We start from the raw sequence: 14521 nt of genomic DNA, 5'->3' as shown, positions 1-14521 counted from the left end.
CCTCTGTTCTGGAGATTCAATAAACCAAAGGCTAGGTTTCTTTTTCCCCCTTCTGACCTCCCTATTCTTATTGCAAGGAGGTTTGGAGTTGTACAGACTCCAAGAAACCTTCGATTGGGGGCTGCCTGGCCCTCCTCTTTGGAAATGGTACTACAAGTTTCTGTGATGTCATCACATGCAGCAGGTGAGACCAGCAACCAAATTTGGGCTGGAGACAAAGCAAGCCAACCAGCAGCGGTCACCAACCTATTCTCAAGGTGGTCATTGAAACTTGTTCCTGGCCTGAATTCTCTGTGCAGTGTGCCTAACACTGTCCGTTTTTGGCAGCAAATCATTCTGGATGACTCTGTGCCTCATAACACAGAGCAAAGCTTGTAGTGAATGGAGCTGTGAGATACTTACTGCAGCCATGCCAGCAATGGCTTCAGTACTGACGGTGCTGAATGTAAGGCTATAAATTCGCAAGCAGCTGAAGAAATGGAATGTGCACACATAATGCCCACCCACTGAAATCACACGAAGGCCAAAAAAAGAAAAAAAAGACCTAAAATACCTAACACATTCCAGTTTCGGACTCTGGGAACTCTGATGTATTAATATTCCACAGTGGAAGTTACAAGAATATGCCACTAGCATATTTCAATATATACTAATTCTGGATGGAAAACATCTGTCATCAAGATGCATAATTACCTTGCTTGGTTAGGTTACCACATTTCTGTTAAGTTGCCACTCTTCAGTAACTCTCTCAAGAACTGTAATCTTAATGTCCATCTGGCCCTGTTTTCAGAAAGCTCACAAATCTTTCACCATTGTAAAGTTTCCTTTACAAAATAAATCACTCCATCTGCAACTACTCTACCCCAATTACTAATGCTCTGGAATTCAGTTTCTTGCAGTGCAAATTTCACAGGAGTCATCATAAGAATTTAAGAGGTACCCTACTGTATCATATTAAGACCCAGAAACTTGCTTCCAACAATGGCCAACCACATGCCTCCAGGAAGCTCACAAGCTGAAGAGGAAGACAGAAGCCCTTCTCAGCATCTGGTACACTGCCTCTAAATCCAGAGGTTCCATATAACCGTAATGGCTAATACCTGTTGATAAAGACCTATCCTCTATGAACTTGATTTGATTTATCCTCCATCCCAAATGTGGAGTGTACAAAAGACTGTCTGAAGAAATTACAAACTTAAATGGCAATTTCCAGCTAAATAAATCAGCTTTATTGTATTTTTTGTTTTGATTTTATAAAGCACAGAGGTCCTCTTATTAAAATTTCAAGTACCTTTTAAACCTAACACTTTTCAGTCAGCAAAGAACAAACAAAATAACAATGGGTAAAAATGAGCAGCCTAGTTAGCAGGGGAGCCATTTACTGTTCTTAAAACCTTTGGAGCTTTCCTTCCCTTGTTAACCATCATTTAACTGAATCCATTTTTCATAAAATTACTATTTATGTCAAATGAGAACTTTAATAACATGTAATGTACCTTCAATTTATTACCTTTCTATAGCACTGTAGAAGCTATACTTGTCCTCAAAGAAGTGTCAAATTGGGTTGGGAGAAACAACTTACATTGGCCTAGTTTGCATACAACATAAACTATGTACAGTACAGTCATACCTTGGGTTACAGACGCTTTGGGTTGAGCAATTTCGTGTTGTGCACTGCGCCGAACCTGGAAGTACCGGAATGGGTTACTTCTGGGTTTCGGCGCTTGCGCAGAAGCGCTAAATGGCACTGTGCACATGCGCAGAAGTGCCGAATCACGTCCCGTGCGTGCGCAGATGCAGCGCTGCGGGTTGCAAATATGCTTCCTGCACGGATCACATTCGCAACCCGAGCGTCTACTGTAATGTAAATAAAACACAAAAGCGCTTTTGCTCCTCCCCTGCTTGTGACTTGGCCACACTGGAGAGGAAATGAGTCTGAGTCTGATTTTTAGATGACTATCATATCTCCTCTCATCAAGGCTACCCTACTTCCTCAACCATTCCTCCCAAGGCTTGGATTTCAGACCCTTGATCATCTTGGTTGCCCTCTTCCGCATAAATTCCAGCTTGTCAATGTTTCTTCTTAAACTGCAGTGCCCCAGAACTGGACACAGTACTCCAGGTGTGGTCTGATCAAGGCAAAATAGACTGGTACTATTGAGTTCCCTTGATCGGGACACTGTACATCTGTTGATGCATCCTAGAATAGAATTAGCTTTTCTTTCTTTTTGCTGCTGAATCACACTGCCAAGCTAAGTGTCCCCCATCTTATATGTGTGCAGCTGTTTTTTCCTGCCTAAGTGCAGAACCTTACATTTGTTCCTATTGAAATTCATATTATTAGTGTGGGTCCTGTTCTCCAATCTGTTAAGGTCAGAGTGAATCCTGTCTTCCGTGGCATTAACTATCCCTCCCATCTGCAAATTTGGCGGCCATCCCCTCAATTTCTTCATCCAAGTACTTAATAAAGATGCTGAACAACAAAGGGCCTAGGACAGAACTCTGAAGCACCACACTTGTCACTTTCCAGGTTGATGAGGAACCATTAGTGAGAACTCTTTATGTATGGTCAGACACCCAGCTACAAACATACCTAAGACTTATACCACCCAACCCACATTTTACCAGCTTCACTGCAAGAATATTATGGAGCTGATCATACAAAATGGGACCAATACCCCTTTGGTCATCCATATCAAAGGGGATGGAGCTCTACCTGCTTTGGTAATACAAGCTCTGACTATACATAGTATGTACAATTGTACTGTACCATGTAAGCAAGGATTCTAACAAAATGTCCTTCTGAACAGGTATTTATTTTTCACCATTCCTCAAAACGTTTTATGACAACCACATCTTTAAGTGGAACAAAATGGTGATAACTCCCCCACCCAACAAAACTCTATATTAGCCTGGATTAACCATGCCTCTTATGGCAACTTTGTCACTCAGCATGCCTGGCAAAGCAGGTATCATGTGAGTAGGGAAAATCCATTTAGCCCCATCCATTTTTAAAGGCAAATTCTACTCAGATTCCTTCATGTTAGTAGGGGTTTTTTGTTTGTTTGTTTGTTTGCCTCTGGATGAAACACAGTTCTTTTGTCCCACCCACTTGGCCTTTGGAAGGCTGGATAAATAACCTGGGCAACTGTTTTAGGTACTTTCAGAAATGTTAAATTCTACCATGGTAGCATCGAACGCTGAGCTGGTCGGGTGTAGTCTTGAATGCAGAACTACTCAGACATCTCAACTGGTCAACTTTTGCTTTCTAGGTTCAAATAGCACAATATAATTTTGAGAACTGTTTAATATGTACAGATGCACTAATGTTTGTTTATTCCTCCCCTCACTCATGCCTCTTACAGAAATTTTTTTTTTTCAACAGGAATTTCTTTGTGGAGTCACAAATCTATTTATGACATGTTCTTTGCTATGCTGACTCTGTAGTGGCATCAGAAACTAAATAGCAGGAACATGTAGTACGAAAAGTAACTGCAATAAACAACAATAGCCTTCGGTGGTGGTGATGGGGAAACAGAACAGGACTCAATTCTTACACAAATAATGTTTTCTGAATCTGGTTTGAAGGAACCGAATCCCTGATAAAGTACTTCTGGAGAAGAGCTACTTGTTCAACATTGAGGAGCATATCAGAAGCATATACCACACTTGAGGATTGTATCTTGCAACATTTAATTGCAGGTAGTTAACATAACTTGCATACCAACCTTTATGACAGATGCCAAGCAACAGATCCTATAGTGTGCTTGTTTTGCAGTAGCTCACGCCTCACTGTGAAAAGGTGGTTCAACCACTTGTTATGAACTGAGAATGGAGATTGGGGAAACAATGTATTTAGATTGGCTGCTACTTCTTTCCTTACTTCTTGGTAGAATCAACAAACTAGTATTTTACAATCCAGGCTGCAGAAGATATTGGTTGACAGCTACTGGACTAGCAAAGCAATCCTATGCAAGAGTTTATTTCTAGGTAGACAACTCTTAAGTTCAACGGGACTTACAACCAAAGTAAGTTGTGCATAGGATTCTAGCCTCCAGAGAAATACTAATGAGGCAGATAATCCAACCTATCTTCTGTGCAAATTTAACTACATTGTAACTTCTCTTGTGTGTATGGTGTACAGTGGTGCCTCGCAAGACGAAATTAATTCGTTCCGCAAGTTTTTTCGTCTTGCGAGTTTTTCGTCTTGCGAAGCACGGTTTCCCATAGGAATGCATTAAAAATCAATTAATGCGTTCCTATGGAGACCGCTTGCCAGGCTGGCGGTGCGGAGAAGGGCTTTTCTCCCCACCGCAAGCCTTCAGCACAGGTCCGAGAACAGAGGGGAAGGCGCGCAGCGCTTCTCCTCTGTTCCCGGGACTTGCGGTGGGAGGAGGGTTTTTCCTCCCCACCGCCAACATTCAGAACAGCATTCTGAATGTTGGCGGTGGGGAGGAAAGCCCTCCTCCCACCGCAAGCCTTCAGGACAGGTCCGAGAACAGAGGGGAAGGCGCGCAGCGCTTCTCCTCTGTTCCCGGGACTTGCGGTGGGAGGAGGGTTTTTCCTCCCCACCGCCAACATTCAGAACAGCATTCTGAATGTTGGCGGTGGGGAGGAAAGCCCTCCTCCCACCGCAAGCCTTCAGGACAGGTCCGGGAACAGAGGGGAAGGCGCGCAGCGCTTCTCCTCTGTTCCCGGGACTTGCGGTGGGAGGAGGGTTTTTCCTCCCCACTGCCAACATTCAGAACAGCATTCTGAATGTTGGCGGTAGGGAGGAAAGCCCTCCTCCCACCGCAAGCCTTCGGAGGAGGCTGGCGATGGGGCGGAGAGCTCTCCGCCCCATCGCCAGGCTTCGGAGGAGGTCCGAGGACAGTGGGGAAGACGCGCTGCACTTCCCCGCTGTCCCTGGAGATTTCCCTATGGGCTTTCGTCTTGCGAAGGAAGCCCATAGGGAAATTCGTTTTGCGAAGCGCCTCCAAAACGGAAAACCCTTTCGTCTAGCGGGTTTTTCGTCTTGCGAGGCGTTCGTCTTGCGGGGCACCACTGTATATAGGTGGCACTGTAAACATTCATTTTCTGCCCTTCCATTGATGCCTATGGGATGAATTTTAGTTACACTTGTATTTTGGTGGTGTATATTACATCAAACAGGTGGGCAGGATCAGTGAATCGAGTCAGGATGCAGTGTCATTTTATTCCTCTCCCCACCCCAGCACACTCATTTCCCACACTTGACACAACCCTTTTTGCCCTAATCTCTCTCTCTCCCCACCACTTTGATTTGTGCCAGTATGGCTTGAACACAGACAGACTAAGCAAATGTGCCAAGTTATGTCACCAGCTGGGATGCAGGTGGCGCTGTGGGTTAAAGCCTCAGTGCCTAGGACTTGCCGATCGAAAGGTCGGCGGTTCGAATCCCTGTGGCGGGGTGCGCTCCCGCTGCTCGGTCCCAGCGCCTGCCAACCTAGCAGTTCGAAAGCACCTCCGGGTGCAAGTAGATAAATAGGGACCGCTTACCAGCGGGAAGGTAAATGGCGTTTCCGTGTGCGGCTCTGGCTCGCCAGAGCAGCAATGTCACGCTGGCCACGTGACCCGGAAGTGTCTCTGGACAGCGCTGGCCCCTGGCCTCTTGAGTGAGATGGGCGCACAACCCGAGTCTGGCAAGACTGGCCCGTACGGGCAGGGGTACCTTTACCTTTACCTATGTCACCAGCTTAAGAAGAGCTCAGCCAGGGTGAAAAATATATCAGCTGGAATAGTGGGGTGTGTTGTATGTGGGAGTCATGATTGCACTGTAAATGGTCACACAATTTCTTAAATTCCCTGATGCCTGCAATTCTCTTAAAAGGAGCAACTGTGAACACTCCAACACATTTCTTCTGCTTTTGTTTGTATAAAAGGTACACATTTAAAAATGCATTTTTCTTCTTTGAAAGTATGATTTCCTGCTTTTGTGCAATGTAGTAAGATCCTCAGGACAGCTATAAATAAAGAATCTAGAGTAAACAGGGCATAAATTTGAGAGGAGAAGAGCCTGTTTGTCATAAACATGAAAATAATAAACAGGCACCCAAGAAACTTCAACCTAAGTCACATAAGAAACGATGGAACAGCTATTTATTTAACATATAGTTTGTAATGGGTTTTTTAAAAATATTATTAATTCAATAAAGCCTTTTAGGGAATTACACCTAATTCTGGGCATCAGAGTTTAAGGGGGCTTGTGAAGAAGGCGCAGCAGAGACTGTACTTTTTGAGAATTCTAAGGAAAAACCATCTTCCGCAGAAACTGCTGCTTGCCTTCTATCACTGTGCCATTGAGAGCATGCTCACTTATGGCTTATGTGTGCGGTACGGAAGCTGTACTACCCAGGACAGGATGGGGTTGTGCAGAGTTGTTAAGGCAGCAGAGAGCATTGTTGGCTGCCCACTCTCCACCTTAGAGCAGATTTATGCCACAAGGTGTCATAGGAAGGCACTGGACATAGTAAAAGATCCATCGCATCCTGGTCACTGTCTCTTCGAGCTCCTGCCGTCGGGACGGAGATACAGGACAATGAAGACAAGAACGAGCCGTCTTAAGAACAGCTTCTTCTCCAGAGCGATCTTGGCCCTGAATGGGAAGCCTGGACTTTGAAAGTCATCTAATCTTCCTTGCTGTATTATACTGTATTGTTTTAATTAGTGTTTTTATAGTTGTTTTGATTTTGTGTGGAGTGCCCTACCTGGGTGGATGGAGCAGCCAAGTAATTTCGTTGTTCCCGAGAGGGGGCAATGACAATAAAGATGATATTATTATTATTATTATTATTATTATTATTATTATTATTATTATGGAAGATATTGACAAACTAGAATGTATGCAAGGGAGGGCAATCAAGATAATTAAGGGCCTGCAAACCAAGCATTATGAGGAATTGTTGAGGGAGTTGGGCATGATTAGCCTGGAGAAGATAATACCAAGAAGTTATAGGATAGCCATCTTCAAATATCTGAAGGGCTGTCACATGGAAGATGCTGCAATCTTGTTTTTTTCCTGTTCCAGGGGGTAGAACCCAAACCAATGGATTTAAATAACAAGAAAGGAGATTCCGACAAAACATTAGGAAGAACCTTCTGATAATAAGAGCTGTTTGATGTCTACATCGGAAGGTGGTGCACTCTCCTCCTTCAGCGGTTGGATGGCTATCTGTCAGATTCTTTAGCTGTGATTTCTGCATTGCAGAGGGCTGGACTAGATGACCCCTCGGATCCCTTCCAACTCTGCAATTCTATGATCTGCCTCTGAGATTTAAAATATACTTCCATGGCAGCTCTAATCTCTAAATAGTGTTCTCCTTTGCCAGTTACCAAGGTAATAAAATCCACAGAACTACATGCCCCCAAAGGCAGTCTATTACGTGGAGAGAAGCATAAGCATGCATGCTCTCTCTCTCTACTTAGTCCCTGATGCCCCTAACCATGGGGATGTCATGTTCAGATACTATCTAAGTGCCTAATTTCTTATGTGCGCAAGCTAAAAGTGTATATTATTCATCAGCAGATTTTGTCAATAAACTGATTACAAGATTCGACTTACACATGTTGAATTTTATGCACATAAGATAAGGGCTCCCTTCTGGATGCCCTCCAGATCTTTTTAGACTATAACTACCATTATTTCCCACCACTGGGTGGGGTTGATGAGAGTTTCAGTCTAAAATACACTAGGTTGTGGAAGGATGATTTAGGACAGGGGTGGCAAACTCCCAAGAGACTGTGATCTATTCACAGAGTTAAAGATTGGCAGTGATCTGCCCCCTTTTGGGGGGTTCAGGTCAAGGTTGTTGAGCCTTTTTAGTGAGGACGAAAGCCCCATTTTTGGGGTGCAGGGCGGTTTAAATGTTGAACTTCTTTGGGGGACGCCAGTGATTGTCTAGTGATCTACCACAGACGTCCAGTGATCTACCGGTAGATCACTATCTACCTGTTGGGCGTGCCTGATTTAGGACATAAGTGGGAACAGGATTTGGCTGGCTGGTGGGCTTCTTACCTCCCACAGCCTTGTGGGCTAAGTTAGACAGGTGGACAGGGCTATCTACCTGTCAATCAGCTGGCATCACAATGACGAGTTTTAGCATAGCATGAGCATGGAAGCCTTAACCCTGTGCTCTGCAAGCTCCAACAATCAGCTGATTATTGAGCTTTCATGAACAGGACTATGCAAGTCCCGCTGATCAGCTGACTGACGTCCTTGCAGCCCCACTGTGCCTTTATCTGCCCATACCTGACAACATATGAAGTTAGGTGTATGACAGGTGGGCATGGCTTGGCCAAGCATAATTAAGCCTGTGGGCAGGAAGATCCCCACCACGAGTGCTGGATATATTTGAATTTTCCCACACGGACAGCTGAGGATGCTAGAGATGAAGGTCAGTGGGCCAGTCTCCTCTCCACATGATGGACACGGGTAGGAGGAAAGTATAGTCCAACTTGCCCTACTGAATAAGTACATCACATGAGTAATCTTTAAAAGGTTATCTAGCCTGAAGCAGAAAAGCTGTTGGTTATGGAATGTTATTGTGACATGGAATGAAATACAGGGAAAGAGGATTGTTAATATTTTCTAATAATGAGCAATAAGTACTGTTTATTAAATAATAAATGACTTTCAGCATCATAAATAATATGCAAATTAACAAAATTCAAAGCAGCTGATTAATCAGTTAAGAAGCACAATGGTTGACTAAAAATACTTTTAAAACAACAAGAGTCAGCCAAACTTTTGAAGTGTTTATAAAAAAAATAAAAAATCACATGCTATATAGTACTTTGGTTTAATGGAAATGCTTTTATCACTGACCACACCATCCACAAGGAAGTGATAACTTGATTTTATGACATCACAAGTCACGTCCTTATCAGACAAGCACAAACTGAGAAACAGGGTACTTGGTAGAAGCAACAGCAGAAAGCAGAAGCTGGAGGATTGGAGACATTGGCCAGGCAAGCATGAAACAATACATGTATTCCCTCCTTAAATCTGCTTACTGTAAAACCCATTACTTTTTATTTATGGCCTGATTCAGCACAAAGGGAAGCATGTCAAAGTAAAAGTCACAGCAGCATAACTTTGCTGATCTGAGTCAGTCCCTAACAAGTCAGTTGACTGCTAACAGAGCTAGTTAAAAACCTGGTGGCAGCATCTGGCCTGAGGTTAATAGGTTTCATATTCAGTTATAATCAGAGCTAAAGTTTTTAAAAAACAACAATATCAAGTTTTTGGGAGGAAAGGATAGGCACTTAAAATTTACAACAGCAAATGATGTCTATCCTTGTATCTGCAAAGCCAGCTATGTCTGCTTCAAGCTTTTTATTTATTGCTTCACAGGTCACACCAGCCTGGCGCTTTTGTTGTGTCCTTGAATACGCCTTCCCACCAACTTCAGGTTATTGTGTTCCCAGACAAAAAAGGACAGATGGGGGATAACTCTGAAGAGGACGAGGGGTGACAGGAAAGCAACTGACAATTAACTGGCAGAGAATGGGAAAGGATGAGTGGCATTAATTCAACTAGTTTGGTTTTGTGCTTTTATGAAACCTGGAATACAGTACTCTACACTGTAGATGGGAGAGGAGGGGGACAAGGAAAGCACAAGCTGTGGAAAAAGTGGCTGTGTCTCATCTTTATTTGCATATTGCTTTACAAAGGGGCCCTGCTAGTTATCTTCTAACCCACCCCTCTGATACTGCATCAGCTTGGATTATGCCAACCCTTCAACTATAAATTATTATATCCCAGTAGATCTGTCGCCAGAGCTCTCCCTTCCCACACTTATATTACCACTGACATCGTTACAGACCACCTACAGCAACAAAACAGCATCTTCCCAAGTGTATCCCTGCAGATAGCAAATCACCACATAGCATGCAGTTAAGATATATCAAATCCTTCATTGAAAGAGCTCTCAGAACCATACAACTGAAGTAGCCCTTTATTGTGGTAGGAGTCCTATAAGGTGCTTGTGTCTATTAGCAATGGCCTCACACCACATTACATGTCTATCTTTCCAAGGAAAATGGGACCTCTTCTCACAATGAAGATTGAGCAGGTGACAAGCACATCATTAACTGAGCTACATGACCAAGTTGGGGACTGAACTCTGGTCTCCCTAGTACTCTTAACACCACACCAGCTTTCTACCAGGAAGTCATCTCAATATTCATGCCTCTTGCCAGCCCCAGGCATTGAATTCATCACCTATCCCAACTCAATTCTTTCCCAAGCTCCCCCTGGCCTGAAGGGTGGAGATTCCACCACACCCCAGGCAATCTTTTCCACTGCTAAGTTATGCTTCCTTAGAAAGTTTTTCCTAGCATCAGGCTTCGATATCATCCATTCGAAACTCTGCAACAAAAAGACTTTGTGCACAGTTCTACCTGCGATAAATGTTCTATTCGCCTTCTCCAAAATAACGCTTCCTGAAAGATCTCTGATCCTTTCTCTACGAGCAACATACAGTATTCCCATCCCCACTTAATGGAAGCAAACATACTTTTTAAGTGTCTGTTCTTAATAAAAAAAAAACAACCCCCACAGGCCCTACTCAGTTATACCACCCATACAACTAAGTTTTTAACGTCTGTGAAAACTTAAGTCACCCAAATCTGCTCATGCTTTCTGTGGAACATGCCCAGGCCTGTCCAAAGGCCTCCTACATTTTGTTTTAAAATACCTTGGACCTTTCCTTCCCAATCCAGCTCATAACTTTTGCGCAGCTTCCCTTTCTCTACAGGTCACAGGAACACCAGAAAGCACCCCACATTTTGGAATGCCACTTCCTCACCCACCTGTTGGTATTACCCACCTACCTCCCACCACCAAGGTAACCCATTTAGCAACCCTGTAACCACTACCAATCCCAACCCCCCAAGTTCCAAAACCAAGAGGTCTTCGCAACTTCCAGCACATGTCAATCCTGCACATAGCTGTCAACTTTTCCCTTTTTAAAAGGGAAATTCCCTTATTCTGAATAGGATTCCTCGCAAGAAAAGGGAAAAGTTGACAGCTATGATCCTGCATCGCCCGAGGTCGCACCCCTCCAAACCCCTTATCCTCCAGTCAATTTCCTCCTCCTCCCCATTACTCCCACTTGGCATCCTGGCAATCCCAAGGTTCAGACCCGACTTCCTCCTGCTCCGAATGCCCGGGGGTCTCCTGACCCACCCCGGAACTTCGCCTTCGCTCCAAGCCATCCCATTCCACCGGACCCAGCCCTTCCCAGTATCCCATTGCACTTACCCTTGGCTTCCCTGGCCTCGTGCAAATTTCGTGTGGGTGTGCATTCAATGGGGCATGCTACCCGCCCGCCCCCCTCGTGCTTCCCATGCACAAGAGAACAGGGCAGCCTCCAACAATGGCAATAATAATAATAATTAGGGAGGCCTCGCCCGAACCCAGTTTATCCAGATCCCCGCCCCCAGCGCTCACCTGATTTCGGGGCCCCGATCCCCGATCTACTCAGCTTTCCCCACCCCCAAGGCCTCCTCCTGCTCTCCCTCCCACCCCCGAAGCACTCACCCTGCCGCCCCACAATCTCGGCCACATGCTCGGAGCTGGGCACCGGCACGCACTCGGTGGTGTTGACGCTCTTCCTCCTCAGCAGCGCCGCCTGCTCGCCGTTCAAGGCCGGCACCGGAGGGATCCCGGCCGCCGCCGCCGCCGCTGCCACACCTCCTCCGGGCGGCCCGTAGCCCTGCGAGAGCATCGCCGCCATCACGCCGCCGTGGTGGGCATCGTCGCCGGGCCCGTACAGCGCCCCGCCGAGCGCCGCCTCCTGGGCCTCGAAGGCCGAGCCGGCGGAGAGGGGCGGCGGCAGCATGACCGAGCCCAGCCCGGGGGGCAAGGCCGGCGGCGGCGGCGGCGGCAGCAGCAGGAGGGAGGCCGCCGGGACGCCGCCACCGCCGGGCTCCAGCAGCAAGTCCTCTCCGCCGCCGCCGCCGCCTCCTCGGTCGTCGTCGTCCTCCTCGTCAGGCGGCTCCTCCAAGTCCAGCTCCAGGTCGCCGCCGCCGCCGCCCTCGGGGGCCGCCGCCTCCTCTTCCTCGCCGCCGCCCTCCTCTTCCTCCTCCGGGCGCTCCAGCGACGGAAGGGGCGCCGCCTCGCCCAGGCCCAAGCCGGCCAGGCGTTCCCTCAGCAGCGGCGGCGAAGGCGGCGGCGGCGGCAGCAGCAGCGGGTGATGGTGGTGATAGTGGAGCAGCAGGCCCGGCGGTGGCCTAGGCGGCAGCAGCAGCCCCACCAGCTCGGGCGGCTCCTCCTGAGGCGACGGCGAGGCGCTGCCGCTCGGCATGGCCTCGGCAGGGCCGCCGGCAGCAGCAGCGGGCGGAGAAGAAGGAAGAGGAGGAAGGGGCGACGCGCTGGGGCTACTGGGCCCTGCTGGGCGACATGCTGCTGCTGCTGCCGGCTCTCCCGCGGCGGCGGCGAGGACGACGGCCTCCTCCTCTTCCTCCTCCTCCTCTTCTTCCTCCTCCGCCTCTTGCGGGGCTTGAGGCGAGGCGCTGGCAGCAGGAGCGGCGGCGGCGACGGTGGTGCCGCCGCCACGGCCGCCGCTCGGCTCAGCGCTTCTTTTGTTCCATGGCGGCTTCCCCCCGCCGGCTCCTCCAGCAGCAGCAGCGGCGGCGGCGGCCGCAGGCGGCGGCGGCCCAGGCAGCTCCAGCCCCGCCCCGCGCCGCTCCCCCAGCCGGGCGATTGGGTGGTGGCAGCGGCGGCTCAGCAACCGCAGCAGCAGCCGGCGCTTGGGCAGGGCCCCGGGAAGGCGGTGGCTGCTGCTGCTGCTGCCGCGGCCGCAGGAGGAGGAGGGGGGGAAAGCGGCTGCTCCGGCCGCGCCTGGACGGGGAAAGGGGCGCGGGGCGAGAAGAAGCGGCGGCGTTTGCGGAGAGGGCGGCGGCGCCTGCTGCTGCTCTTCTCCCTCCTGCCCTCTGGTCTCCTCAGACACCATCCACGCGCCCGCCCGCCCTCGCCTCGGGCCCAATCTCGCCGCCAGGCCCCGCAGGATTGTTGGGTCGGCCGGGCGGGTATTGTGACGGGGGCGGGAGGGAGGCTGAGGCGGCGGCGGCGCCGGCCGGGTGAGCCGAGGCTTTGCCCTGCCTGCCCTCCGCGGCCTGGCCTGGCCCGCCCCTCACTCACGCCGGCCTTCGGTCAGCTTCCCGCTTCCCTCCCTCATCCCGCGAGGGAAGAGGGAGAAAGGCAGAAGCGCCTGAGGAAGGGAAGGTTGAAGGGCACCAGCCGCGCTGAGGCGAGGGAGGAGCAGGAGACAAAGGATGGGCGCCCGTCCAGAGATTATATGCCATCTTTTTAAAATAATAATAATAATATATTCGACGGGTTCACACACAAACACCCGCAAGCGTGCTTCTGAACATGCACAGAATGCACGCACCTGCGCGCACACAACTTTTTTATTTACTTTTTTTTTTTTGCAAGTCTCGCCCCCAGAAGCTTCCCCAGATCAAAGGCCTGGCTTCCACCCAGGAAAGTCTGAGCCTCCTTTTTAATAAATGGCAGGGTGGCACCAGCTCTGGCAAAGAGAGAGTGGGGGGAACTCGCCCAGTTCCTTTCAGAGCAAGCTTCTGCTGAAAATCTGCAAAAGTGCATGTGAATTTCTTTCTCCAAAAGAAAAGGGTTTTGTTTTTTTTAACAGTGCTGCCTGGAGAGTTGCCTGGAAAAGGTTTCTGGGTGAGCAGGCCAAGTTGCCTTTTGCAGGCTGGGGCTAAGTTACCCCTTGTCAATTTTCAGCTGCTCACCATCAGGTTTCTTAAAAGTGGCAGAAAGGGAAAATGTCTTTCGTCTTTATTTAATTTGTAAACTATCCTCCATCTGAAGATCCCAGGGTGGTTCACAACTTAAAAATTAAAAACCAAAACACAAAATACATGATAGAACCAAACCAATAACACCCTCCACCATCTAAAAAGGCCATAGAATGTTTAATCAGTTCAAGGCCTGTTTATGTTATGATATATAATGAAAGCGCCAGGCGAGCTGCCCTGGGGAGAACATTCCACAAGTGGGGAGCCACTGCAGAAATGAGGCACACAAAGAAGGTCCTCAGGATGATCGTAAGATCCATTCATATGGGGAAATGCAGTCCTGAGCCATTTAAGGCTGTATACACCAAAACCAGCACTTGGAACTGGACCTGGAAATTTAACTGGCACTGGCAGCTGGTGTAGTCAGGCCAAGATTGTTGTAATATGCTCAAACTAGCGAAAACAAAAGGAAAACTAAAAGGCCAGATAATGTGGATTCCTAACACAACAAGTGTTAGGTGTGCAACCTGGCCACCGATTTCTGCAGCAGCTGAAGTTTCCAAACCACCTTCAGAGGCAGCCCCATGTATAACACATTGCAGCAATCTAACCTATAGGTTATCAGAGCGTGGGTGACAGAAGTTAGGCTATCCCTGTCCAGATATAGGCGCTACATATCTGCACCTTCAGAGGGAGTGTAACCCTATCAAGAGCAGGCAACATCCCATCTAGCTGA

The 14521-nt window shown here is 48.2% G+C and overlaps 1 protein-coding gene across 1 annotated transcript in view; it reads right to left on the bottom strand.

Annotated features, from left to right (window-relative positions):
- The window catches only part of MEX3C (mex-3 RNA binding family member C), a 28866-nt gene extending 15857 nt beyond the window's left edge, over nucleotides 1–13009 (bottom strand). Inside the window, exon 1 of the mRNA XM_081929644.1 lies at nucleotides 11561–13009. Within this exon, the coding sequence (XP_081785770.1) occupies nucleotides 11561–12974 (1414 nt within the window). The 5' untranslated portion in view covers nucleotides 12975–13009. The remainder of the gene's footprint in view (nucleotides 1–11560) is intronic.
- Nucleotides 13010–14521: the final 1512 nt, after the last annotated feature.

Source organism: Podarcis melisellensis (assembly GCF_964234715.1).
Source record: "Podarcis melisellensis genome assembly, chromosome: 11".
Lineage (NCBI taxonomy): Eukaryota > Metazoa > Chordata > Lepidosauria > Squamata > Lacertidae > Podarcis > Podarcis melisellensis.
This window is presented reverse-complemented; position numbering and strand designations above follow the sequence as displayed.